This window comes from Poecilia reticulata, chromosome 15 (assembly GCF_904066995.2).
Source record: "Poecilia reticulata chromosome 15, P_reticulata-male-v2, whole genome shotgun sequence".
In the NCBI taxonomy this organism is placed as follows: domain Eukaryota; kingdom Metazoa; phylum Chordata; class Actinopteri; order Cyprinodontiformes; family Poeciliidae; genus Poecilia; species Poecilia reticulata.
This window is the reverse complement of record NC_088844.1, coordinates 5,443,467-5,470,927: the sequence shown is the minus strand read 5'-3', so window position 1 is coordinate 5,470,927 and position 27,461 is coordinate 5,443,467. Positions and strand designations below refer to the sequence as shown.

Sequence of the window (27,461 nt, the reverse complement as noted above, 5' to 3'; positions counted from 1 at the left end):
ATTCAACAGGACTGTTCAGGCAGCTAAAGGTGACCAAGATAAGATTTGGTCTGCTTTATGAATGATGATTACCAACAGTGTTTTGACAGCAGTAAAAATATTAAGCCAATATTAAAACCCATAAGTCAGTCAACAAGTTTAGTGTTTTCAAGGATCTTTATTAGGTAAACTCTAAACTTTTAGTATTGCTTTCTTAATCTTCAACCTTTTTTTTTTACTTTTTCTTTTTACTCTAAATTAGAATCTTTTACAATATGTTTATATAGAACCCATGGATTAAGCTACAGTTCTGAGGAATACAAAAATATCACAGAACATTTTCTACACTCGCCTTCACCTGTGAGGCTCAGAACTGGTTCAGAAAGACAACAGCTGTATGGACAGAGAGGATCAATGTATCCTAAAGGATAACAGCACCGTGGAGCCAACCCAGCTGAAGAAGTAGCTCCAGTTAAAAACACCTGTCTCTGAAGTCGGGTGTGGTGAAGTGCTGGCAATCAGGTCTTTACATGAGTCATGGAGGCGGGTCGTTTCCAGAGCTGCAGCACAGCTGGATCGGAGTCTCCCTCCCAGCCTCCTGCACACCTGGCCTGTGGATAAGCTGCCTCGACCGTCTAAGGGATGGTGTCCATGGAAGTCCATGTTCACACCTCAGTGTTCGCTGGGGGCAAACGCCTAAATGAAGTCTTAATCAAACAGATCTACATGGGACCCATAAGTGCAAAGTGTTCAGTTTTAAAGTTGCATCTTTGAAAGCAAAAGTCTAAACAGTGGGACGGAGCCACCGTGAGTCCTAGAAGGGGATCTGATAAAATGTTTCCACCCACCAGGAACGCCATTCTCCAGCATTCCCTCCTCCTGGTCCTGGAGTTCGACTGGCCAGCATCTTTTAGATGGATCCCTTTTTGAACACCTGGTCTGGAAGCAGGAATTACCTTGGAAGCTTATCACTGAGCTCTGAAGAAGCCCGGTGACTCAGAAATGGGAAACGGTGAGCAGAGGCAGGAAGATGAGGAGTACTCAGGGCAGCGTGGCCCACTGCGACCGACTCTGCAGGGTCGCCGCTGTCCTGTTGGTTCAGCTAGGCGAAGCTCTAGGCAATTTCCTCAGAAGTATTGAAATAAAAACGAATAAAGCTGCCACTCTTCAACAAACCTACGGATGTTCTTGACAATTTACAGCGACACCCAGCACGATCGGTGAGTCCCAGTACAGATTGTCCGTCTCTTGGACAGCACCAGCTGGAGTCCCGTTTTGGTCTAGAGTAGAAATGTAAATATGGATCGTCATGACAACCAACAGCAGCGTTTGAGCCTTATTTGAGCCAAGTCCTGTTTGTATGCATGACTAAGTCAGTAGAAAATATCAAAAAGTTTATACAAAATCCTAAAACATCTGCAGAATAAACAGTTTGCTTCTGTTCTTCTTGTCCCACGCTGCTAGAGGTTGAGATGGACAGAGACAGACCAATCATCACCCCGCCCTCTGGACTGGAATGTCACAGCATGACGAAGAACCTCACCAAACGTTTCAATCCAACCTCAACTGAGCAAAAAAAAAAATCCTAAAAACACTAGAAATTAAACATCAAAAGAAGAGGGGTACACGGCTCGTGGTTAAACAAATGTGTATGGCGGTCAATTGAGTGTTTCAAAACGGCGACCAGGCTTCTCCACTGATGATACCCAAGTGGACAAACACAAACTGGGAATCCATGGATGAGGGACACGGAGCCAGCTGCAGACTTTCTTAGCTTGAGGCCACACAGGAGAGAAAGAAGGAGACCCTGACAGAGCGGGGCCCTGTGGGGGGATGTGCCTGGCTCAGTGGGGTGGCAGTAGTAAAGCTGGAGGCTGTGTGCTGCTGTTTACGGGGAGAACGTGGCCATCTCCAGTGAGATGCGCTGCCACAGCTCCTTGGTCTGTTTGCCTCTCTTCAGATTCTGCAGCACGTCGTTGAACTGCATCATCCCCACCGGAGTGAGGCAAAACGCCCCCCGGGCGCTGCGGATGATGTTGACGAAGTCGTCATAGTCGGCAGGTGTCAGGTGGATGAGTCGATGGTGGATGTACTGAGGAGAGAGACGGGTGTGAGAAGGCTTGTTGGACGGAATCGCTGCTGGATTAAAACATCTCGGTTTTTCATTTAAACCAAATATTAGAACATGTTGTGAACATCAATGTTTCTATTTAATCTCAACTTCCTGTATGGCTGAACAATATTAGGAAAAATATGTCCTTACAACATCATTGCTCAATATTCTGATGGGGATGTTGGTTGAGAAAAAAAAAACACTCCCCTCTTTCTTGCCAGTTTGTTGTTCTGAATCCCCACTAGAGGGGATTGCTGAATGGACAATATTGAGTCAGGCAACAGCTAATTGTGCCTTGGGGTCCTTAAACCTGCAGTATGTAACGTTCAGAAGAAATATTTCTTACATATTTGTTGAAACGGTCACTACGTCATGACAATATGATATGAGACAGATAATCTGTGAAAAATTGTGCTTCTCTGCCTTCTCTAAGCGCTAGCTAGAAACAACCAATGAATCTCCATAACTCAAGCCTCACTGTAGATGAGGAGCCCATAAAACAGTCTCAAATGTATTATACATGTCTTTTCCTTCGTCACGAAGTTAAAAGTTCAGTGAATATTCATTAAAAGGAAAACGATCCAGATCCACAAACGACATTAGTGTCGATGTGATGATGACAGGTGGTGGACGGTGTGTTGCACCTGTAGGTATGCCTGCTGGCAGCGCTGCACCAGCTGGTGGAAAGCAGGGGTGCGCAGGTGAGCGTGGATGTGGGCAGGATTCAGCCTCTGCAGAGCCTCCATGATGATCTCCTGCAGGACGAATGGACTGAGGACTCCTTTGGCTGCTCCAACACAGAACTGGTACACATAGTTGACTCCTGGTAGAGAAAACAACAAGTCAGTTCATGACAATCACCATTAGTGCTGCGCATAACCTCCGTCATTCAGTTTTATATTTAAAAACAGATTGCTTTCAAAAGTATGACGAAAGCCACCCTTTTTTATATATCTGCTCATTTTAAGGACTATAAAGTGCACAAAACATTTTCACACTCTTTTATAAATGGAATCATGGGCCTTTTAGACAAGAATTTTCAAAAACCAATCAGTCTAGAACAGGGGTGTCCAAACTTTCTGTGGGGCCAAAATCCCCAAAATAATAGCACTCAGGAGCCATATTAAAAATGCCAAATAATTTTATCATAAATTGATCATTTGAGATTTAATCATGCAATATTTTCATGAAGCAAAATTGAAAAAAAAAATTGAAACTGATATTTTCAAATATTAATCAAATAATCAAATTTTATTTGTATAGCACATTTCAGCAGCAAGGCATTTCAAGGTGCTTTACATAATTAAAGAAAAAATAAAAACAGCATGTGACATTGAATAAACAGTAAGAAAGAGAAAGAGATTTTGAAAATAAATAAAGATTAAAAAAGATAAAAACATACTTTTGTTACGGAATTTAAGCGCCTGTCATCACCGGACTCCGCCGTCCGTTTAACACGGGTATTATCCAGGCCCCATCGCCTAACAGGACAAGGTCTCCAACCTTGCAGCACCAGGCTCCGTCCACCTGTCATGCGAATTTTTGCGCTAGGACTTCGCTGTCCTACATGGATTTTTGTGCACTATTTTTTACCTGTTAAGAGTCTAGAATTTACAGGGTTTTTCTGTTACGGAATTTAATAAGAGATGTTGTGCAGGTTTCTAACTCTTTTGGTCGAAGGTTTTCTATTTTGCTGGTTTAGAAAATGTTTTTAAACTGATAAATTATTAATAAAATTATTCCAAGGGCGTCCGCATCCCATTTTGGACATCCCTGATCTGGAACATTTGTTTAACTTGTTGTCTTTGAACCATTTGCTACTGTCCTCTTGCTACCATGTTTGGGGGCAACACTGGCGAAGGCGGAGGAAGTATTTGATATAAAGAGCATTATAAATAAAGTGAATTATTATTATTATTATGCTCTCACCTAGCCGTGCAGCTAGTCCCAGCAGCCACTTTACATCTTCAGTGTAAGGTGGACTTCTGGAGAAATTGTTGGGATGGTCATTATGAGCCCTCCTGCCCAGCATCTCCAGCGCCAGCATGCCTTGACACAGAACAGCAGCCATCCTCAACACAACACGTCTTTAATGTGAGAGTCAGACCTGACTAGGCGAAGTCGCTCACCAACTCTGTAGGCTGAGTGCAGGTAGTGCAGGCCCTGCTGGCTGATTGGCTGGCTGTGCTGCTCATCTTCTGCTGTGAAGGGGGCGCTCACCAGCGGAGCAGGCTGGGGGGAGACAGTGGGCAGAGTTGCCCCCTGTATGGCCTGAATTGTGGGGCCAGAGTGGACGCTGCCCACTGCAGAAACACAACAGTGAGGCGTTAAAATTATGATAACATGGGTACAGGCGAAGTGGGAACACGGTGCCGTCTTGACCTGCCACGGTGGTGCTCAGGGGCAGGCCCGTCTCAGTGTGGTAGGGGTGGACGGCGATCTGAGTCATGGACGGCACCGGGACGGCTGGGAAGGTGACGGCCGCAGCGGACAGAGAGGGCTGGGGGCCAGGAGCCATTGAGAAGGGGTACTGGGCCCCGATGAAAGCTGGATGCATCCCCTGATTAGAACATAGCAGAGCAGCTACAATGAAAACTGCTAATATTAGAACAATAATGATGCTTTATGGCTCCTTTCACACTTGATTACAATCCTGCTGCCATGTTTACTGGGATAAAAATAGTGCATAATTATTTAGTGAAAGATAAAAGAAACAGGGTTTAATACAAGTTTAACAAAAATCTCAAAAGAAATAAAATCCTGTGGGATCAAAAGCTGAAGTTGCATAACAAGCAGAATTCCAACAACCAGATTTCAGACCAGAGCATCTTAATGTCAGGATGGTCCAGTAGAAACCCAGAACTAAATACAATTCAAAATCTGTAGCAAGATTTAAAAATTTCTGTGAACAGATGCTCTCCAGCAAATCAGACTGAGCTTGAGCTACTTCGCCAAGACAGGTGGGCGAAAGTTTCAATCTGCTGATGTGTGTAGACAAATACCCTCAAAGACCTGCAAGTGGATCTTTCTTGATGCTGATTGGCTGTAGCTCCAAGAGCAGAAATAACAAAAACTGTGTTAGAGCTAAGAAATATACCAAAGGTAGTAGTGTTAGGGTTATTTGGTATATTTGAACTATTAAAACAGGTAGCCAAATGTTCTTAGAGGAGATTTTAGCTGTTAGCGGACGTCTGTAGTCCCCAACCCGTGCAAACACGAAGGGTCCACTGTAAATGTTTTCAACCAAAAGAACTGTTGCATATGTGTTGTATTTACAGTCCCTTGTGGTGTGCATTGAGATGACCTCTGACCTGTGGATATGAAGCCCCAGACACAGGGAAGACGGCAGGTCGGGGTACATGCTGCAGAGGGTGTCCCAGGTACTGCGGGGTGCAGACGGAGGGGAGGTGTGCCTGGATGGTGGTGTAGGGGTGCAGCCCCTGACTGTGGGGGTGGGACATGGCCTGGCCAGGAATAGGATGGGACTGGTAAATGGTGGAGCCCACGGAAATGACGGGGACGATGGCCGCCGCAGTGACCGAAGCTGTGACCGCTCCCACCCCCGAAGAGTCCATGTTGGCTACGCCGTCCAGCACACCGCAGGAGGCATCTGGGGGCCTCCGGCCAGAGCTCCCGTTAGCCCCACAGCGGCCTGGGGGCTCCCGCTGCTGGCCGGCACCGCCACCCACTGACTGCTCGTATAGCCAGTACCACTGATGGGCCACCTCGAACAGGACCTCAGGGTACACACCGCCACCCTTCGCTGCCTCCTCTACGGCCATGCAGGCCTTCTCCAGCATCACGTTATCCTGGAAGCAGGAAGGAACAGAGACGTAGAGACGGGAGTAGGTCATGTCGTTCTCCTATATGGTCAGCATTTAGTTTGATCTGATTCTTAGCATCTTTAAAGTTCTCTAGCGTTTGATTCAGCTTATCCAGAGATCAGGTAATGTTTCCTTCTGGTAAGCGGAAACAACATGTGTTGAGTCGAGTTGTTCATATCTACATTATTAACAGTGAGTATAAACTGTCAAAGTCACAATATTTTGTGGAATTCCTTGGAAGCATGACTATTTAAGTCTTTCTGCTCCATCTCTGCAAAGAGTCAAATCTTCACACAACAAAACATTACAGGCTAATCTATCAGTTACATCCAACATTAGACAGCACATTAAATCAGATACTGAAATATGAACACAGTTTTTACTAATAACACTAATAACACAACATTTTTTTAATAACTGGAATCAGAAACTTGGCTCAAGCTGGAGTCAGCAGTGAGTCGCTATTACCTTATGTTAGTTACAGCCATGGTAAAAAAACTCAAAATGTTAACACGACTATACATAGTCCTATATATACATACTATCACATGTGCTAGTATCAAGGTGTGCAGGAAAAGTTGACTTGCTCTACCTGTTCTTTGCACTGAACCAAAGCTCTCTGGATCTCATTGGGGTTGAGAGCATGAGCGTGAGGCAGGCAGCTGAGCGCCAGCTCTGCGGCCGCCCGGACCATGTTGGGGTCTCTGGCCCGTGATGCCCGGTCTGCCAGGGATGCCACCTCTGGTGGAGTCAGGTGGCCATCCCAGCACTCCACCAGTATATTCAGGGCTGCACTGCCAATCTCCATCGCTTGGCCTAAAGAAAAGGCAGAAAGGAAACCACGGTTACAACACCTGACCAAATGTAACGAATGACCATTAAAATGTGTGTCCTTTAAGCACACCAGTTATCCAGGAGACATGAGATGAGTAGGTCCTGGACAGCCAGTTGGGTGAAACAAAATTGTGGAGGCCAAGAGCGTACAGTCCAATCTCGAAGGCACAGAGATGGAGGTTCCTGTGTGGCCCCTGGTGACCGCCACTGGCTGAGGGCTGGGTGAAGATGGAGGTGGAGGAGTTCCCTCCGGCTTTGATCAGCACCGTCTTGGCCAGTTCAAAGTAAAAATGAGCTGCTGCCTCAGAGGGCTGGTTGGGCACATGGGGGGCATGACACTCCAGGCGGCGCCCCTTATATCTGAACACATGGAAACGTTGAAACTGGTCAACATGAAATCCAAACATGAAATTTCTGAATAGACCTTCACACTTCACAGTGAGGTGGAATAAAAACAGCTTTGATCAATGGAGCAGATGTTCCAGTCTGAGAATTTTCATATTCCATCGTAGAAATATCCATTAGCACATTTGTTCTCGTGTTCTGAGCTTCAACTGTTCACCAGCTACATTTTCATTGACCTTAAAATTGCACAAAGTGGAATCCCGAAAATAAATTTGCCTAGTGGAAACGCACTAATTTCAAAAAACTTGTGTTTATCGATAGGAAGCTTTTAATTCTTGGATGAGTTGATTTTTCAGCCGTATCAGAGTTAGTGTATTTGGCAAAACTGCAATGGAAACCTTTTTTTTTTGTGTGTCACACAAGTCACATGATCAACAACCAGGTGTTACTATTGGCGGAAAAGACGAGGAAGACGACAGGAAGTGGTAGGAGGCTGAAGGCGCCACATGTTTTTTAGTAAATTATGGCTTGAACAAACTTTAAATTAAAATCACATTGGAATATTTCTTATTTCATGGAAACACAGCAACTGTGAAATTGTGTTTTTTTTTAACGTTAGCAGAATATTGTGCAAATAATGGAAACGCAGCTTCTGTCAGATAAAATCATCAGTGTTGTCTGAAGATAACTAGATTTACCAGAAAGAATAATAAAGAATAATCCCCAGCTTTCCAGATCCGATGCAAAATTATTCTTGTGCACAATGAAACACCAGGTTATTTGAGATTACATTAAAAAGTAAAAGCATGGATCTTTATGGCTCTGCAAAGCAAACTCTGGGGCTGGTCCTTCAGCGGCCCTGAAGGACTGGAGCTTGACACCCCGACTGTAGAGGGTTGGGGTAGTCAGCATGCGTACCTGCTGGTGTCAGTGCTCTTGGCCCTAGCCCCGCCCCCAGCCCTGCGTGAACCACTGGAGGAGGAGGAGCCCAGCGAGTCTGATGAAGAGCTGCTGATGCTGTCGCTGTCCTGTCCACGTGCCCAGGACGCCGCTGCCCACCCACCCCGGAGGGGCCTCCGGCTGAGTGTCGGGGAGCTGTCTGAGGTCGTCTCGGGAGCGCTGCTGTCTATGCTCGCCATGCCTGTTCACACACATTCTCTTTAAGGTTTGCACACTGGGTTTGTTTCACCTCAAATCAGCGGAGTGTTTTCACCAAGAGGGTAAGACTCCCCAAAACAGAAAAAAAATATCAAGGCTAAAACCTAAGGGTGAGTTTTTGAAATTACAGTGTGTAAAAAAGGATTAAGTGTGGCACCCACAGGAGGACAGGTAAAGTCAGGTCAGAGTGCATACCAGTGTGTTTCTTCTTCTGGCGGACAGGCGAGCCCCAGCAGCGCTGGCTGTAGCCGCAGCGCCCCCCTAGAGCCAGTCGACTGGGAACTGTGGCCTCCGGTTTGAAGGACGCCGTTTCGTTCTGCTGCTCACTTGATAACTGTGCTCCATCTGAAACTGCAAGGACACAAATCCAAGTCAGTGTTCATTGGAAAACACATTTAGTTCTGATCAATTACAGAGGAAAGGGAGGAATGCTCTTAGTACGTTTAGGTACTCTGCACATTCACAATTTCCGAAGGCATTCTTCTGCCGTTTTCCACAGTAGTCTAAAACTTTTACACAAAATTTCACAAATGTGGGAACCTCAGACCAGGTCTGCCGTTTCTTCCGACTTTCAACATATTTTGATTCTGAATGTGTTGGGTTCTTACCATGCTCCTTGGTGTCAGCAGCGTTCTCCCCAGCCGTGCTGTTCTGCAGGAGACTGAGTTCGACTTGTGAGGTCACTTCCTCCCCAGCCAGAGCCACAGCAGAGGAAGAGCTTGAGGAAGATGCAGCCAAGGTGTTGGATGAGGATGATGACAAGGCGTGTTTGGTGACCCCTCCAGTGGCTCCTCCGATCCCGCTGTGGCTCCCAGCAGTGTGTTTGGACGGGCTGCGCTGACTGCCCCCTGCTGGCTTGCTGGAGTAGAATGAGCTCAGAGTCTGAGGCTTGTGGGTCTGGCTCTCCCTGTCCAGCAGCTTATCCAGGATCTGATCAAGGAGAGAGAACTCATCACTCTATACATAAATAAAATCTATACTTTACATTGAAAAAGTTCATATGATGTGCTTTGTGTGACAAACTGGACGTGTTCAGTTCAGTTTCAAAGAACCACCAAAGGAAACAAATAGCCACACTAGACATTATGCACTGCATACAGTGTGTGTATGTTGGGTTTGTGTCTAGTAGGGTAAGTGGGGACAAACTAATACAAGTGTACTATCGTTTGTTTCCAATAGCAACGTCAAAAATTATGACCAAGCTCTGTGCATTACAACTGTCTTCTTCTGTTTGTTGAGCATGATAATGTCTAGTCTGGAGATTAGACAGGAAATATGCTGACATGCAGTGATTCACACTACAATCACTTTAGAAAGCTGAACATCTCAAGGACTTTTAGTCATTCCAGTTTGGACTCTACTTTCCCCAGTTTTCATCAGTTTGTTGACTGCATACAATGCAGGACAATAACACCTCACCAGGCTGTGATAAGACCTAAAGCTGAACCCTACAGGTCAAAGGTTGTTTATTATATCAATCGGTATGATAGACAATCGATATCATACTGTTGGCTCACGTTTGATAAAGCGTGAGCCACTCTTTACCTTCTTGAGTTTGCTTTGGTCATCCTTGTAGGTGATCATGAGGGCTAAAGCCAGGTCACCCTTCACCCGCCGAGTTCCTTCGCAGAGCAAAGGATGCTCTGCCTCACTGACTGTTGTCTTCATACCTGCACATGCAAAGTCATGGAAACAGCAATTGGCACGAGTTAAGAAGTTTCAGGGCAACGGCAAAGGAAGACTGTGTGTTAAAATCTGTGAAGACAAGACAATCGGCCCGTAACACAAAAGGAGTCAGGGAACAAATTACCAAGAGCAGCTACAGCAGCTTCAAAGCCCAGCTCCTCGTCCCCGGGCATCTCATTGTTTCGGTTGCGACTGGGTGGACGGGAACCAGTTGGGGACACAACTAAAGAGACATCATGGAGATAAGACTTGTTCAAATGTTAGAATAAATAAAAACTACCTTGTGCAGTCATTGCTTCTGAGCTTACTGGGTAAAACAATTTGCCCAGTAATCTTTGAGAAATAGTTCAAGATCTGTAATTCAACTTCAGAAAATGTTATCGTTTTCATTTCATTCCATTGTGGAATGCAGGAAGAAACTCAACATATCTGTCAAGAAGTAGCCAGCCGAACATAATGAACATCATCATTCTTGATTTTGATGACAAATCAAAAGCAGACATGACAAAGTGGTCAGAAAAAGCAGTTCTTATCAAAAGTAAAAAGAAACAAAAAACAAAACAAACAAAAAAACCTCTTCTGCTTTATGAACATCTGAAGGCCAGAAATAATAATTTGGATGCCAACCTGGAGTACAGAGAACGTCAAATATGAAACTGGCCAACATCAAAGGCAGCACCGGTCTGTAATCACACAGGTTTCCGTCCCTGAGCTGCTCGGCTCGCTCTCTGATGGCCGACATCTCCACCAGGCCCAGGGGAATCTTCTTCAACAGCGCCACCACCTCAGACTCCTGGTACGCCAACTTCACCTGCTCAGTCACATGATTTGCTCAGTCACATGATTTGAAAGGATTTAGATGTTTACATGTGTTCATGACTGTTGTCTTGTCCTTATATAACATCCAAATATAACAGCAACTTATGCAGTTCGACTAGGTTTTCTCAGGGTTACGTCTCAGGTCGTTTTAAGACAAACAGATCGTGCATGTGTGTGACTGAGCCACAGACCTCCAGAGCTTTAGTAGAGGCAGGCGGCCTCTGCAGCTCCAATGAGAACATTCCGGTGCTGAAAGCCAGGTTGTGGAGCTCCAGCCTCTCACTGAGGACGGTCAGGAGGAAGGCGGCTTTAGACAGAGTGTTGGTGGCCACCTGAGTCTGTCGGCTGGTCGACACCTTGCTCTTCTTGCCCTGCGGTCCGTGAACATGTCAGAGGGTGTCAGAGTGGAATCATGTACTCCAGTGTGGTGAGACATTTTACCAGATACCTTGGTCTGGGGTTGCTCCACCTTCAGGTCAGGAGGGTTGGCCAGCAGGTCTCTGGCCAGCTCCACAGCTAGCTGACATGCCTCGTTACTGTAGCCATGAGCATACAGGGCTTCAGCACACGCAAACAGCACCTACACAAACACACACACACACACAACATGGTGAAAAGATACCAAAGCTCACAAGATGTCTGAACATCACAGTCACTTGGAACTACTAATATAGAATAACTGCACAGGAAGTAACTCCAGGTGGTTTTAAAAACTAAACTTCTAAGCTGCTGTTGTTTTGCTTCCTTACCTCCATGCGTCCTGCCTGCTCCAGAGGTTTAATTCCTGCAAAGATGTCTGGCTCTTCCTCCTGGTGGCTGTCGGCCAGCTGCTTGTCGGCTCCCTCCTCTGATGCAGCGCTCAGATAGTACGCCTGGTAGTCATCCTCAGCCAGAGCTTCTCCTTCAGAAGCTCCACCTGCGGCCTCCGCCCCCTGGTTAGCTGCTGCTACTGCTGCTGCACCTGCTGTTCCTACAGCTGCAGGTTCTGCCTCCCTGTTGCCCCATGGCGCCTTGGCAGAAGCTGGAGGGCTGCCAGGCCTGGCTGTCCCAGTGCAGCTGGATGGCATGTCTTCGCTTCTGCCGCCAGGCTCAGTGAACCCCTCCGCCGCCTCCACAGCCACGTCCAGGTGTTCTTTGGCAGTAAAGCAGGCTGGAGCAGACTCTGCAGTAGTCAGTGCCGCGGGGACGTGACCCGCATGCTTCATGTCGAAACTCTTGCTTCCGCCGCCGCCTCTGCTATATTTGGGTGAGTCTCGGAGCAGCGGGCTGGGAGAGGGCAGTACCTCCGCCGGGGCGGGGAGGAACTCGAAGGTGTTGCAGGCCTCAGCTCCCAGAGCCAGGTTACAGCTGTCATCCAGACTGAGGTCAGCCAGGTCAGGTTCCAGAGAGCTGTCCTCACTGCTGGTTCTGCGCTTGGCGCTGGCATGCTTACTGCTTCCCAACCCTCCGCTGCCCCCAGATCCTCCAGCCGACGGAACCTTACCTCCTCCCTGGGTCAGCTTCAGTTTGCCTCCGGAGGAGGAAGCAGCTCCTTTATACATGCACTTACCCCCACCATCCTCCAAAGACAGAGAGACACTCCCCCCCAGCCGGACCAGCATCCCTCCTCCTCCACTCAGTGACAAACCTTTCCGTTTGCTCAGAATAGTCTCCTTTGGTCTCACAGCCACCTCCTGCTGGGAGAAATGGCCATTCCCCCTTCCTTTGTAGTCCAGCACCACTCCGCCCTCTGCTTTGCTAACCGCTCCTGCTTCAGAGGGCTCTCCGGCTGCTCCGGCGGCAGCCTTCACTCCCCTCTGGAACTGCATGGCCCTGGGCCAGCAGAACGGGCTGTTCTTCTTGTCTGCGCTGCAGTAGGTGATGCCTTCCAGTGGATAGGCCGCCTCCCAGTTGAAGTAGCAGGATTCCACAGCGGGCTTGAAGCCCTGGAAGAGTTTATCCAGCGACTTTCGATGTTGTCCTCGTTTCACGATCTCTATAACTTTCAGATGCCACTGCTTCAGCTGGCTAGCCAGCTCCAACCGCCTGCAACAGACCATGTGGAGGCTGAAATCTCAACACTTTTCATTGATTAGGCAATTCAGTGTTGGTTTACATTAGGGCTGTATATGTTAATGCATTAATATTATAACACAGATTAATCGAACTGCCTATTTTGACCTAAAAGCTTCTCTCCAGCGGAGGGTTTCCTAGTTCACAGCAGCATTATGGTTTATTTGTATGGGCTTGAAATGTCACATGCATGAAATACACCAGTCGATCGGCTGGATGACACCAAGCGAATGTAGCCTCACTGTACAAGTTTCATAAGAAATGAGTGGAGAGGGACATTTCTAAACTAACCTTTAATACAAAATGAATTCCTTTAAATCTTCCTGAATATAAAACCTGGTAAAACTGAGACTCATCATGTTTAAGATAATAAAGCATTTTTTTAAACTGCATAGTTTTTGATATGGGCTATATGGGCAGTTGCCCAGGGTAGCATCAGAAAAGGGTGGGGTAACCAAGAACTAGAAAAAATTAATATATTTTATGTCAGTTGTCTCCTGAAAAAGTTGGGTAGTGCTTGTATGCATGCATACTGAAGTATGATTTCCTTAGTTGCTGTTGAGTACTAAGAAATGATCAAAATCAGATAATTGCTTGCATTTTAATTGGTTGGTGTGCAGCAGGAGAGGCCTGTCCAGAGCACCATTCCTGCAAGAACCACAACTGTGTTGATTTTTATATTTAAACTTACAAAATTAGGCATATTGATTAATTGTGATTAATCAGATTACATTTTTTAATAATCTCCCCTAGCTCAAATGTATATTCAAATCTGTAAGAATAGTTAAAATCATGCATGACTTGTGTCTGTGCTCTGACCTGGTGGGGCTCATGGTGGGGTCAAGCACCGCCAGCCTCCACAGGACGACCATCTCATCACACATGCTGGCGCAGGCGTGAGCCGCCACCTCTGATTGGCCATTGCTGCGCCCCGTGTGGCCACTGGCGCTGCTGTGAGATGCCGAGGTTCTGACGCTGTACCACCAGCTGATGATCTGAAACACAAACAGGGGTGGGTGTGAGCCAAAGTCTGGGCACAAAGCAACAGCTCTCAACACAGTGGTTTGAATGTGCAGTAGAACTCCAATGCAGACCAAAAAAGTGAACTCTGGTCCACCTGAAAACCTTGTTTTCGGTTTTATTTAAGTGAACTCTGGTGCGGATTGAATGCATATGTGGATGCAAGCGGGTCAGACACTGCTCCAAAAGCAGGAAGCGATCTACAGAGCAGGACATTCTGGGTAAATACGACCAAATCAAACATGCTCGTCTAGCACTAGACAGAGAACTGGTTCATCATCTTTTACCGAAGACAAAAGAGAAATCCTACTAAAATCTGGCACTCCTCCATTTTTGTTTACATTTTACAGCGACTGAAGTTGCACTCGGTGTCTTCTTCAGAGGTTTTTGTGTCATTTCCTTCAGTGGTTCTTGGTGCAGCTGCCCCACAAGCAAGGGGGGTGAATAGTTTTTTTAAATAGTTTAGATTGCTTGACAGTGCAGTGTGAAAGAGAACCGCAAGAGCTGAAAATGTAACAAATGCTGCGACTTTGATCTCCAATCGAACCGAGTCTACCAGACTATCAGGTGTGAAAACAGTCCCAGAATCTAATGGTAAATGGGTCTAGTGACAGTAAAACTCACCTGCTCATAGGTAAGGCACTGTTCAGTGAGGATCTCCAGCAGTGGTGCGGCATTGCTGTCTCGCCTCTTAAACATTTCCCTGACGATGGACAGAAGGTTCCAGATGCCCTCTGGCTCCCGGCCTCTCAGAGGGCGCAGCAGGCACGCCCACTCAGCAGCTGCCGGAGGCTCAGTGGAGGACAGGTACATGGAGTTCACATCACTGGTGATACACACACAAAGCTATTAGTAAATCTACTCTCTGAATATAAGTTGACTCTGTGGCAGATAAAAATATAACAATTAGCCAGAATTAGCCATCAACTGTTTGAGAGAATTTCCTGGGGAAAGATCTGAGGCAGACAGCTTCAGGTATGTCAGCTGATAGCTTCTTGTTTCAGTGAAAGAGGCTTTTTCTCAGAATAATAAGAAGCATGAAGAAGGAGAGTACCTGAATACGACAGGAGAGGGTCCACAGAACTTGTGCAAAGTCTTTTTAATGTTATCGCTGAGGGTCGACTCATCCAGATACCAGGTGCTCTGATCAGATGCTGAAGGCCCTGCCGTCGGATCTGAAAATGCAAAAATAACACGGTAAGATTACGCTTTAATAAAGGCCTCCAAAAGGAAATAAACTGCCTGGCATACTGCGGGCCACACCTGGAGCTCCACACACAGTGTTGATGGCTGTAGACTGAGAAGACAGCAACTCGTCCAGCAGACGCTGGGCTGTAGGTAGGATCTGGAGAAATACAAGGAAGAGAGCTCAAAATATTGACATTTACTGGATTAGGAGGGAGCTTTAGAGCCTTGTGTATCCTTAGAAACTAGCTAATATCTAATTTCTTCATTCTGCAGTTGATTGTTTTGGACCCAAAGTACATTTATCAGTAATTATGCAGCCCATTAAAGTAATTCATATAATAAAATCAAAATGTATTTTTTTTCCTGAATCAACTCTGTAGCAGTCCCTGCCGTTTTCCCTCCAAGTTGTTATGCAAGGAGAGTCTGCAACAGAGTTCTGGTGTGTGATCTGCGAACATCAGACATGTTTGGCTTCAGTTCATACTTTGTCTCGGTCTAAACAACAGTTTCTTAGCAAACTGGCTCCTGACCCCTCAGAGGGCGCAGCAGGCACGCCCACTGGATACCACATCACTAGTAACCAGTGACATGTTACCATGTCTGACTCATCACACCTAATAACACACACTTAAATAGAACTAGGTTTGTACATAAAATTCTGTAACTTAAATTACCAGTATTTGGTTACCTTAGCTGCCTGGTGTTCTTTTAAATAAAAAATGATCAAAGAATTAATCAAAATAGAAATATGCAAAAAAAAAATAAGCAGACTAAAATCCATTTTGAATTGATTACCAGTACTGGAAATTGTAATTCTCTATAGAATTGATTATTTCCTCTGTGCCTCTGCCAGAGCTGCTAGCTGCATGTACAGGACATGATAGACATCGTACAAACGGTGTGTAGTCTGTTTGTTCTGAGTGTGGATCCTACCTGTTGAGGCAGCTCACTAATGAGGTACTGGGCAAACTTTTGAAGCTGGTCCCTCTGCAGCCTGGATAAAGACTCAGACACTGGAGCCCTCAGACAGACAGCTGAAGCCTGCAAAGGTGTGAGCAGACAAATGGCAAGTAAACACTGCGTATTAACAGACTAAAGTGAGCCATCAAGATTAGAATTACCACAGACTGTCCTGTTCCTGGAAGAAAAGATTAGTTTCCTTTTAACAGCTGATCCATAAGTTTTGTTGTTGTTGTTTTTTTAAGGAAATATGATTATTGTCTTTGCAAGACGTAGAGAGGAACTTTGACCATTATACCCGCTAACATTCCACTTGGATCTGACTGAGTATATAATTCAGAATCTTCTCAAGATGTTTTATGGTGCGTTCACCAGACGCGTGAAACGAGTTTGGTTTACATTCAAAGTCTATGTGGAGTCGTGTCGACGGCCCATCGCAGGGTGTTTTGCGAGTCTAGTGTAGCGCTATGTGAAGCGTTTTGAGGGTTTGACACATCAAGTACGTCCGACAAGAAGGACGGCAATGGCTGGAGTGATTTTGACGCGTCTGACGCGCCCTTAATGTGTCCTTGATGTCTCCTTGATGTGCCTCCTCCTAGACTTTGAATGTATATCTGACGCGCGAAAAGGTGGGTGTAGAGAAAATTGTCAAGCTTCTGCATTCAAAGTGCGTCAAACTTGGAGCTTCAGATGCATTTTTGACGCACATGACACGTTTGGTGTGAACACACCATTACTCTGATCTGAATCGCAGGGAATTTCTATTTTACTCATCAGCTCTCTTCCTCTCTTACATCTTTGACTTTATTAATCCTCTGCACTGATCCATTTTAAGATAGTTTAATATATATTGAGACATTTTTTCTTAATTTAGTTCATTAGAGTTCAGAACTGAAAGGATTCCTGTAGAGAAAACAAACTCACATTGTGTATTCTGAAAAGGCAGAGAGCGACTACGTGGGCACACCATTTTGCCCCGGCGCCACAGGTACAGCTGCAGGAAGTGATGCGGCAGCGGTCAAACATGACGGCCACGTTGTAGGCTGCTTTAGACTGACCAGACTGACTGGACACTACGGTAGCGCTGAGATGGAAGCCTGGAGACAGTAAGAGACACACTTCTGCTTCATTTGTGCAGCAAATATAAATGAGCATTCTACTCTCCAGATAAAACAACTCAAAATCTTCTACTATGAATGAAGTTACAATGCCGAGGTTGACTTTAACACAAAGAGCAAAAGTCTGTAGTCTGTTTATAGCTAAACTCGGTTGAGAACAGGCCTGAATCGAGCGGCTGGACGTACCGATCTGAAGGGGGTCTTTGACGGCTCTGATCCTGTACAGCTGCTCTCCCCGCTGGAACTCATCTGGACTGCCGTTAGCCAGGCAGGAATACAACCTGCAACCACGTTAAAGCAAACTCGGTCACTTCTCATTCCTTCTTCTAAAATCTGATGGAAAACTTGCTTCCACTTCATCACAGGAGTCAGTAAATCCCTCACGGGGAGTTGGTAAACTCTTCTAATTGTCAGAGTTAGCCTAATTTATTATTGTGATATTATGATAACAAATATTGCTGGACGACAAATTTTCCCAGAAGTTATTGCAGTATATGATAATCTTGTAGTTTTGAGATCATTTTCAAGTAGTGTAATGGTTAAGGCATAATAATGCAAGAACACATCCTCCAAGATAAACTTTAAATTCTAATGAACATTTAACACTGGAGCTGGAGGACATTTTAAATATCCAAAATAAATAAACAAAACAACAGAAACAACAAAGAAAATAAATTATAAAGTCTATGTAAACAAAATTTCATAAAAAAAATAAAAAAAGCTAGTCAAGACCAACGTATCAGACTGAAGACTTTTGTCATCCATAAAAACAAAAATCATGTAAATGGAAATCACTGAGGTCATTTTAATTTATCATGTGATTAACTGACTTATTGCTTAATGCGATAGGCCTATCTAGTCACATTCGTAAACATCCAAAATAAAACACACCAACCAAAAACAATAAAAAGAAAATAAACAAAAACCACACACACAACCAAAACCATAAATAAAATGGATTATGAAGTCTCTGTAAGCCAAAATGCCCTTAAAATAATATCAGTCATCAGATTGGAATTTATTGAGCTAATCTGATTAGTTGGTTAACAATTGTCTCTCACCTGATGTCCTCCTCGTTCTCTGGGAAGCTCCAGAAGGCGATGCGGAGCTGGAGCTGTTCCGGGACGGGGGGGTACACCTTCTCCACCACCTCGAACGGGATGTGGAAAGCTACCTGCTTCGCCGATAACTCCACCAGGGGAGTCACCTGGCCGTCTGAGGAATACCACAGAACAAAAGTAGAAACAGTCAATACACAATGGAATCAGCAACTTCTCATCCAGTTGAAGGACGCTGGAACTTCAGTGGAATAAATCCCTGTCTGGACCCGTTCACATTCAGCTTCTTCATTAATTCCATAATATATGGACAGCTATTTGTTAGTCAAATTCTGATTCCAATTTTGGCTGATACAATTTTTTTGTCTGAAATGTTGCTAAATATAGCAAGAAAGTCACTGAGTTGGCAACAGTGGGGTGATTATTGTTAACTGCAAACATGCAGACATGACCTGGTGGCTCGGTCTGTCAGTCAAACCTCTCTGACAGGAGAGCAGGATAGTGGTTGATTTTTTTGACATTTGCTGGGGTAGATAAGATTTATTTCACATGTAAGTATCGGCTGATCGCCAATCTAACAAAATTAAGGAAATTGGCTGGTTGATAAATCGGTGCAACCCTAATAAAATTTTTTTATTTATAATTTAATCTGACCCACCCATATAGACTGGGGTTTTGATAACTTTGACTTGCAAATTACAGACTTTTATATTTCATACTCAGAGTTTCCTGCAGTGTATTATAAGTCTGGCGGGCCACCAGGCTTTACTTGTGCCCCACCAGGCTAAGCACTGCTTATTTAATTAAGCCTTTGTAAAATGTTTGCATTTTTTTAAGATTTTAGTTTTATAGTTCAGGTATTAATCTTCACATGATTATCAAGTGATATTTTCAAACTTTCAACATTTAACTCAAAAACATGACAGACCGCTGGATGAATGACTGCCCTAGCACCCAACCACTGGGCTTAGGAAGTTTTGTGGAGGAAACCTTACATTCTGATGAAACCGACTCATTTAATAACAAAAAACGTGTGGAGGGGAACTCGGCAGGGTCAATGTAGAGGACACAGTAAAACCTATGTAAACATTCTCTATTCTAATGGGTAAAAGACACTGGTGGTGGGTAACACCTTAGCAACTTTGTGCCTCTGTAAGTGTCATTGCTACTGAAGAAACTACCCATACCTACAGACGTTCTGTGTTTCTTCCCGTCCATTGGACTGGAAAATAAAATTTAAAAAAAAACACTGGGAACACCAGTGTGGCATCATAAAGAGGGGTAGTAATAATTCTGTAAATGTAAGATTTTGAAGACACTAATAAATATCTGACATATTCTTCCTCTCATTATTGGAGCATTTAGTAAATAATTTTGGTAAACGACCTGAAACTTCAAAAAGTGAGGGGGGGAAAAAATGGTCGAATTATTTTCATTCAGTGTTGAAACCAAGACTCAGGTCTTGGTTTCAACATCCAAGACCTGAGTCATCAGTTCAACACAATGACTGAGTCAATAGTTCTGTTTAGAACATGCTGGACAGCAGCGCAGGTTAAACATCAGCACAAACTAGAGAGCTGAACTGTATTCTGGGAGATGTAGGTAAATGCTGTGGGTGGAATGCATTGGTGGCACAAATACAAAAACAACAGTCATCCTAATGTTATCGACTCAGCAACTTTCTTGTTATATTTAGCAACATTTCAGACCAAAAAAAAAAATCAGTATCGACCTAAAGCAGAATCGGCGGGTCAGGCTTTTTAAAGATCGTAATCGCCTATCAGCCGAAAACCTGCAACCAGTGGACCCCTACATTTTTCCACCCTACTGTAGCAAAAAACCTTAAAGACCGCAAGTTTGGGCAAGAATTAAATCTGTAAAACTGATGTGATAAAAAATAAAAAGTCAGAGCAGTTCTAGACTAAAGTTTCTTCTAAAACACTGTTATGTTTATGACGTTGACCAAGTCATAAAGACAGATCCATTGTTGATGATCCTAACACAGAAAACAGCAGCAGGGTTCTGCTGGGCTGAAGTATCAATTTGATAAAGTGCTATAAAGGCAGCTGCTGCTTGTTCAGGGCAGAACAACTTAGCGCAGTCAGTCTGAGAAGAATTTTACTTGTAGTCTCATTACAAGCTCTGTTTTTACTGCTTTGAGACCAGATTGGAATGCGTGGCAGTGGACATAGTTATGAGCATCTTTATTTAATTGGTCTCTATAGTAGAACCCTGGACATCTGACACCCTCTTTAAATGTTTCCAGTTTGTTTTGCTACCTGCTGTTCTCAGTGACCTGGCCAACTACTACTACTAATAATAATAATATAGACCAAAAACAACATATTTCTGAAAGCTGAAGCACTAAAATATTCACTAACAGAGGCTGTACAGCACCATGTGGTTTTATGAGTAACAAACCGTTCATTTCTGAACCTGTCAGCTATATTAGATCCTTCTACTTTCCAAGCCTGAATTCCTACTTCAGACGGCATTCGCAACTCAGAGTTCAACAAGTCCAACTTCAGAGTATAAATGAATCACATCAAAGACCCTCCTGTACAGAAACCTTTACAACTAAATTCAACAAGAAAGCAAAAAAGGCAAGTTTTCATCCGAACAGTTTTTGCTAAGCAGGACAAATTTTGCCACAGAAGGTTTTATCATCGCCAAACACACACAGAGTGTGTAGTATTCAAACTTTATCAGAGGACACAACAGGGCGCTCTACTTCAACAACCATCGTTAAGAACTGCTACTATATTAGATGTTAGCCTCTAACTAAAAGCATATTAATAATCATTTAGCATGAAAACATCTATAGAGGCATTCCTAAAATCAAAATCAACAACTACATAACTATAAAGACTAAAAGTATATTTTTTGCCAGGATTAAAACAAAATGTAAGATTTAGGTGGCATTAGCAAGCACACAGACATAAACAGAGGTTAAAAGAGGAGAAAATATTACTGGTAAATATTCTGATTATATCAGTTACATTACATGTATTCATTTCATTCGTCTCCTCATTTCTGATTCCAACACTCTGTAGACTTCAGCATCTTGGTTCCTGCCTCTGTGGCAGGTGTGAGCTTCTAAAGATTCAGCACACTGAATATTACATGGGCATGTGAGCTGATGATAAGTTACTACATTCTAAGCATGGCCTTAGCAATATTAATAGGCCTATCACAATAATCAATAAATCAATTAATCGCATGATAAACTAAAACACTTATTAATTATTTCCATTGGCATGATTTATCGTTTTTCTCTCTTTCTACCAAAAACTGGAAGATAAAAGTCTTCAGTTTGGTGTTTTGGTATCTACTAGTTGTTGTTTTTTTTCTAGGACAATTTTGATTGCGAAGACTTCAAAATTCATTTTATTTGTTGTTTTGTTTATTTATTTGGGGGTATTGAAATTGTCTTCCAGTTCCAGTGTTAAATGTTCATTAAAATTTAAAGTTTATTGATTTTTTAGAGTGTTCTTGCATTATTATTTTGTCACTACCATCATATTACTTAAAAATGGTCTCAAAACAACATTAACATTTATCGCAATAACTTCTGGAACAATATATCGTCCAGCAAAATCTGTTATCGTAACAGGCATAAATATTAATATGATACACACCGATATTGTGATGGCCTTACATCAGCAATATAACGCCCAGCCCTACATAGCATATCTGGAAAGTATTCAAAGCACTTCCACTTTTTTCACATTATATATAATGTTACAACCTTTTTCCAAAATGGATTAAAAACATTTTCTTTTCAAGGGATATGAAAAACTGGGTCCATAGCAATGTCAAATTTTAATACTGACGTTATGGTCAAATATAATATTGAAATATTATATTTTATTAAACTTTCAGCACCTGCTTCGACTGAACGCCCCAAACAAATGTCATACGGCCGTGAATATCACATGGCTGACCCCGCTGCCTCCAGAAACACACACACACACGCACACACACACACACACACACACAAGTAGCTATAAGATGGACATAAGCATGGATTGTTCACATGCACAATTTCACTTCTGGGACTAATAACGTGATGTTTAAAACTGTCCGTATTGTGGGGATTGTAAGTTTTATTATTTTCAGAATTACTTGTTCAATGAGAATCAATAAATATCAATGCATTTGAAACTATGATTGAATGCAGTTAGAGTGTTCAGTTCAGTGATACATATTTCTTCAGGTGAAGCACATTACGATTGGGACTACTTTCCAAGAGGGATAATCACAGTCATATCATTACCTAAAAAAAGAAGTAATGAATACTTCTCATCAACATTTTTGTCTTTAATACAATAGTACCATAAAATATTGTGATAAAACTTTCAGTCCATATCGCCCACCCCTAACTAACATTGCAGATATATCATGAATCCTAACATTCTAAGATCAATACAGTTTGTCCAACCTTTAATCTTGACGGTCGGGGAGTTGGGCCCGGCGGACTGCTTCCTCCATCCTCTCCAGTTCTGGCAGAGGCTCTCGGCCTCGGAGATGAAGGAGCACAGGGAGTCTTCCTCGAACCTGTCTGAGTCTTCAAAGGAGAACCTCTCCCCATCCTCCCACTCAGCAAACATCAGTTCCATCACATCAACTTTTCTGGATGATTTTAGAATCTAGACGGCTGTGGCTTCGCGTTGCAGGAAGTCCAGAGGGCAGAGGCGCAAACTCCAGGAAGTTTCTGAACTAGGGGGGTCAAGGTCAGGGAGAGAGCATCCAGAACACAGCCTGACAGGTTACCACTTGGCCCCAAGCATAGCTACATGACAGAAACACTAACCAAGTTGTGCTCGAGCTATCAAACTAAAATGTATTTACAATAACAAAAAATAAAAAATAAAAAAAATACACTGACAATGTGTCTGTATGTCAATTAAAGTTCTACCTTCTACCTAAAGACCAAGGCTGCATTTAACTGCACTCCAGGTCTGGCTGACTAATAAAAAATGCTGCCTTAAAAGGACAATTTCATGACACCAGCGATGTCAGTTCACACTCTGCAGTAGTGAAGTCTTACTCTTAAGGAAGCTTTTCAACCTTCAGCAGGGACAGATCTATAATTTCATTCTCAGGGAATCAGAAAGTTGTTTTCCTTCATCCCCATCTCCTTTCATCCAATCAGCTGCACCGTGCTAACAGAAAACATCCCGGTTCGTGTCAATCACAAGTGTCCTGACTAATTACTTAAATATACGATGCGTTTAGGCTAAATCAGCCCAATGCTGTGTCGCGTTTAACGCTCAGTTCTTATTACTGTAGAGAAGCTACAGAAAATAACTGTATGCGTTAGCTTAAACGCTAATGTCACTATAATAAATGCATACATGGATACCATAAACTAACACCACCCGCTCGAGACAGCAACAGAGAGACTAAATTTAGTTGGCAGCAGTTTGTTTCCGTTTATCTCGGTTTTCTGTACTTCAGTCCTGCTACCGTAATTAGCTCTGTACATTAGCAGCTGAGTGCTAACAAGCAGTCGGCTAACTAAAGCTAGCTGTTTGTTTACAGGCTAGGCTTCTGCTGCACTCTGTGAACTGCAGCGACCGGAAGCGTCTTCGTGTAGCCGTACTCCTGTATTTAAACAGCTTACATCTGCTCCATATTTCGATATTAATCCCTTTTGGTTTTCCGTCCTTTGTTAATGCTGTTAGAGGCTTTTGTGTCGAACGTTAACAGCTGCTATATTCCTCTGTCAGAACTGCTCCTTCCTAATTCCTGCACGGTTTCCTCTGGTTGTCCTGGCCTTTTAAAACCCGTCTGTCGCCTTCGAATGACACCGACATCCTTCTTATTTTTCTAGTAGGTCTTTCGCGAAAGCTCCGAGTCCGTATCCGTCTGCCGGGGGAAGATGGCTCACCTTTTTTTTCAGCTCTTCCTCCATCAGCTGATCCCAGCTTCCGGCTGCCAGCTAAACCCTGTAACCTACATTCACACAGAGTGATTCTGAAAAGAGGAGAGGAGGCTTTATGTGGAGTTAAATTAAATCCAGAAACTTAGAACCTCCTTAGAAAATAACACAATCTGTTTCGCCACCCTTTGTTTCTTAAATGTTATTGTTTTCGGCTTATTTTTTTCTTCTTATATGTTTATACAGAAGGAATTTCATGTATCAGAAATTTGTGTTTCATTATCGTTTCGGTGCGGTTTTGTGGGGGGTGTTCGTTTTATTTCAGCATTTTCAAGCTCGCTGAGACATTTCGAACACTTTTTTCAGTTCATTTTATAATTTTTAACAATGAGGCTGATAAATTGCTATTATTGTTGTGCATTCAGTACACAGAATGCTCTCCTTTATTCCACATTTTTATTTTAAACCAAATATTCGAATACAAAAGTAATAGCCTAATAATGACACTGCTACGACCAAATTGTTATTTTGCATAACATGCAGATCTTTTAACATAATTAACATTATTTTGCATTTCTGATTGGAATACATTATTTTATGCCTCATGACCAAATTATTTCATGTTCAAATCATGTTAATGTGTCTTAAATTACATCTTTTGAATTAAAATAGAACATGTCTAATTAACCAGAGATCTGACGACCCTTTCCAGGACCTTCGAGACCCCCACATTGAAGACCTTTGTTCTAAAGAAATAAGCCAGTCACTCAGTAAATGTTGAAATTTCCAGATTTATTTGAAATCAACCAGTTTTCATCCTGTCATACTTCACTTCGCTCTGTTGCTAGGCAGACAAGTAGGCTTTCTCGGCTCAGTGATTGGTTTGCTGTCTGGTACAATCCTCAGGGATGTTTTGCTCTGTTAGATAGCTGATATGAATGACAGTGAAACCAACCAATCATGTCATTCCTCTAAGTGAGCTGGCTTTGCAGGCAGAGGGTTCATGACAAATTCATAATTGCCCAGATTAATTATGCAGAAGAGCCCGCATTGAAGGGAACTTTTAACAGCTCCTCAAATGTTCTTCTTGCGATTTGAAAATGATATTGACCTGAGTAGATAAACTGTAATGTTGGAATGCCATACTTTTTGGTTGAGATGAAGACAATGATCCAACAAAAACTGCGGGAGAAAAACTCCGCAGAAGTGGATCAGCTCCGCTCTCCAAAGCCTCTGGTCCGATCAGAGATCAGAGGTGATTCTCTGACTGATATTGTTCTTAGTATGATTAATAATGAGCTCCACGATGTTCTCTGTGCGTAAAGCTTAAACTGTCTGCGCACCAAGTGGTCAGCTGATCACAGTCTGGACAGAAACCAGTGAACTGCTCTCTGTTCTTATCAAGACGAGGCTGAGGAGGGAATCTGGCATATTAACTCAGTTAAGTTTTTACTGGTTTTGTTTTTAAAAATATATTGTATATTTGGCGTTTGTCATCTCATGTGGGATTGATTGGAGCGTAACGGTGGAGCATTTACGCGCATTTATTGCCCAGCGCTCTGCGCTTGTTTCTGCCTAACGGATCTGCACTTTAATTTCTTTCCTCTCTCAACAGTCAGCTGTTATTCCTCTACTTAAACTACAATAAGTAGATCACATTCTCTTTAGGTTTTCTCCGTGTGCTGCAAACTCATTAAATGTAAAGTCATTAGAAGCCCGAACCACCATCAGGCAAATAATTCTGGTCCGACCCGAAATATTGTTACCTGTCAAATGACCTGTCCAAACAGAGCTTCCTAACCAAGGTGTCCATAACTCTTCAACACGCTGTCAGCTCCCGGTCAGAAAGACATTTAGTTCAGTGTCCATGAGATGATATTCAGAAAGGATCTTTTATTTGATTGATTTTAGTTTCCTCTGCGATGAACTCTGCATAAAGTCTATCATGTCTCCATGTGCGCCAGTCAAAGGTGTTAATTATAACATGTCAAATGACAGAAGGGCTTTAAAAAATAACCAAATATTCAGTTTGGTTATTTTTAAATATTATTTATATATATATATATATATATATATATATATATATATATATATATATATATATATATATATATATATATATATATATAATACATAGATGTACACACAGACATTTTAAATTTTGCCCCCCCAGAGGTAGTGCTGGCCCCCCCTTGGCCCCCCCAACTTTAAAAGTCTAGCTCCGCCACTGCATACAAGGTTGAGCAAAGACAAAATTGTCGCCACATTTCTGTATGTATGTCTTTTGTTGGCTTAGCAGCAGTCTATCAGCAGTCTTTCCCTGACGTAAATGCATAAGTGGCAATTTGCTAGCATAACAGATTTGATTACTAACTAGTCTCCAGCTGATATGTGTTTGTTATTGTGTTGCAGTTTCTACGCTCTGTTTAGTGAGTAATTGAGTATCAAGATGATGCATCTTTATGAGTGTTTGGGTTCTAATCAGTGTGTATATTATGTTTAATACTGTTGCCTTGTAGCAAGAAGGTCCTGGGTTCGATTCCCGGCCTGGGGTTTTTCTGCGTGGAGTTTGCATGTTCTCCCTGTGCATGGTGAGTTCTCTCTGGGTACTCTGGCTTCCTCCCACAGTCCAAAAACATGACTGTCTGGATAATTGGTCTCTCCAAAGTCTCCCTACCCTAGGTGTGAGTGTATGCATTGTTGTTTGTCCTGCCTGTCTCTGTGTTGCCCTGACCTGCAAGTCATCAGTCTGAAACTGTGACTGATGAAGCAGTCTTCAAACATTCTCTTTTTCTTGGCTGTCTAGTTGGTTTTGATTCCTTCTATTTAGTCACTTGCAGAATTCTACTCTTTGAACAATTTTAAGTCTTTCTAAATCATATATATGTATATGTGTAAATATAATTACCCCCAAGCAACCCCCCCAACTCTTTCTGCTCTTACAACTGGATGATCTGAATGTCAATAGTGCTTGATGCAAACCACCTCCTAGCCCCACATACTTTGATGTACAGTACAACCCATGAAGCAGCATGGCTCATCGCGCTTTTATTTTGAAAACCAACACACAAAATAAAGCAGTGGGCGGGGTTGGGGGTTATTAAGGGTTATGGGGGAGCTGCAGTTTCCTTCTGCTCATACAGGTGACCTTTTAACAAGATCCAAAGAGACCTGCAACGAACCTCCAGATCAGATGTCACAGACCTCAAGGCACACTTGAAACCCTACCCCATCGCCATATTGATAGATTTTTATTTTTTTCCTAAGCTTTATTAACGATTCACACAGGAGCATAGATAGCAAAATATGGGAGAAATTAAGAATATAAATGGCGTTATTGTCCTGAAGGTTCAATAATGAAAAAAAGAAGCCTTTGTTTAGACTTCTGTGTTTTCTGCATTGATCGGTGACTACACCGTCCAG

At 43.2% G+C, this 27,461-nt stretch overlaps 1 protein-coding gene across 1 annotated transcript; it reads right to left on the bottom strand.

Annotated features, from left to right (window-relative positions):
- Positions 1-137: 137 nt before the first annotated feature.
- On the bottom strand, positions 138-24,122 carry zswim8 (zinc finger, SWIM-type containing 8). Its single transcript, XM_081616111.1, has 27 exons — positions 24,048-24,122; positions 22,596-22,873; positions 18,158-18,311; positions 17,283-17,377; positions 16,903-17,075; positions 15,952-16,059; positions 15,094-15,175; positions 14,885-15,005; positions 14,455-14,656; positions 13,630-13,805; positions 11,508-12,783; positions 11,207-11,338; positions 10,950-11,129; positions 10,567-10,750; positions 10,064-10,162; positions 9,799-9,923; positions 8,862-9,183; positions 8,449-8,604; positions 8,014-8,236; positions 6,821-7,110; positions 6,509-6,732; positions 5,404-5,901; positions 4,475-4,652; positions 4,222-4,395; positions 4,022-4,141; positions 2,737-2,915; positions 138-2,071 (listed from the first exon to the last, which is right to left on the bottom strand). Exons 2-27 carry the CDS (start codon positions 22,771-22,773, stop codon positions 1,868-1,870), a joined length of 5,853 nt encoding a protein of 1,950 aa, XP_081472237.1. The 5' UTR covers positions 22,774-22,873; positions 24,048-24,122; the 3' UTR covers positions 138-1,867.
- Between the last annotated feature and the right edge of the window lie 3,339 nt (positions 24,123-27,461).

Bases quoted from the DNA above. Each gene is read 5' to 3' on its own strand.
- zswim8 (XM_081616111.1), bottom strand. From the start codon at position 22,773: ATGGAACTGATGTTTGCTGAGTGGGAGGATGGGGAGAGGTTCTCCTTT. The intron at 10,751-10,949 runs GTCTGTGGCTCA...GTGACTGAGCAG, and splicing joins CCTCTACTAAAGCTCTGGAG to GTGAAGTTGGCGTACCAGGA. The intron at 6,733-6,820 runs GTGTGCTTAAAG...CCTTTTCTTTAG, and splicing joins TCATGTCTCCTGGATAACTG to GCCAAGCGATGGAGATTGGC.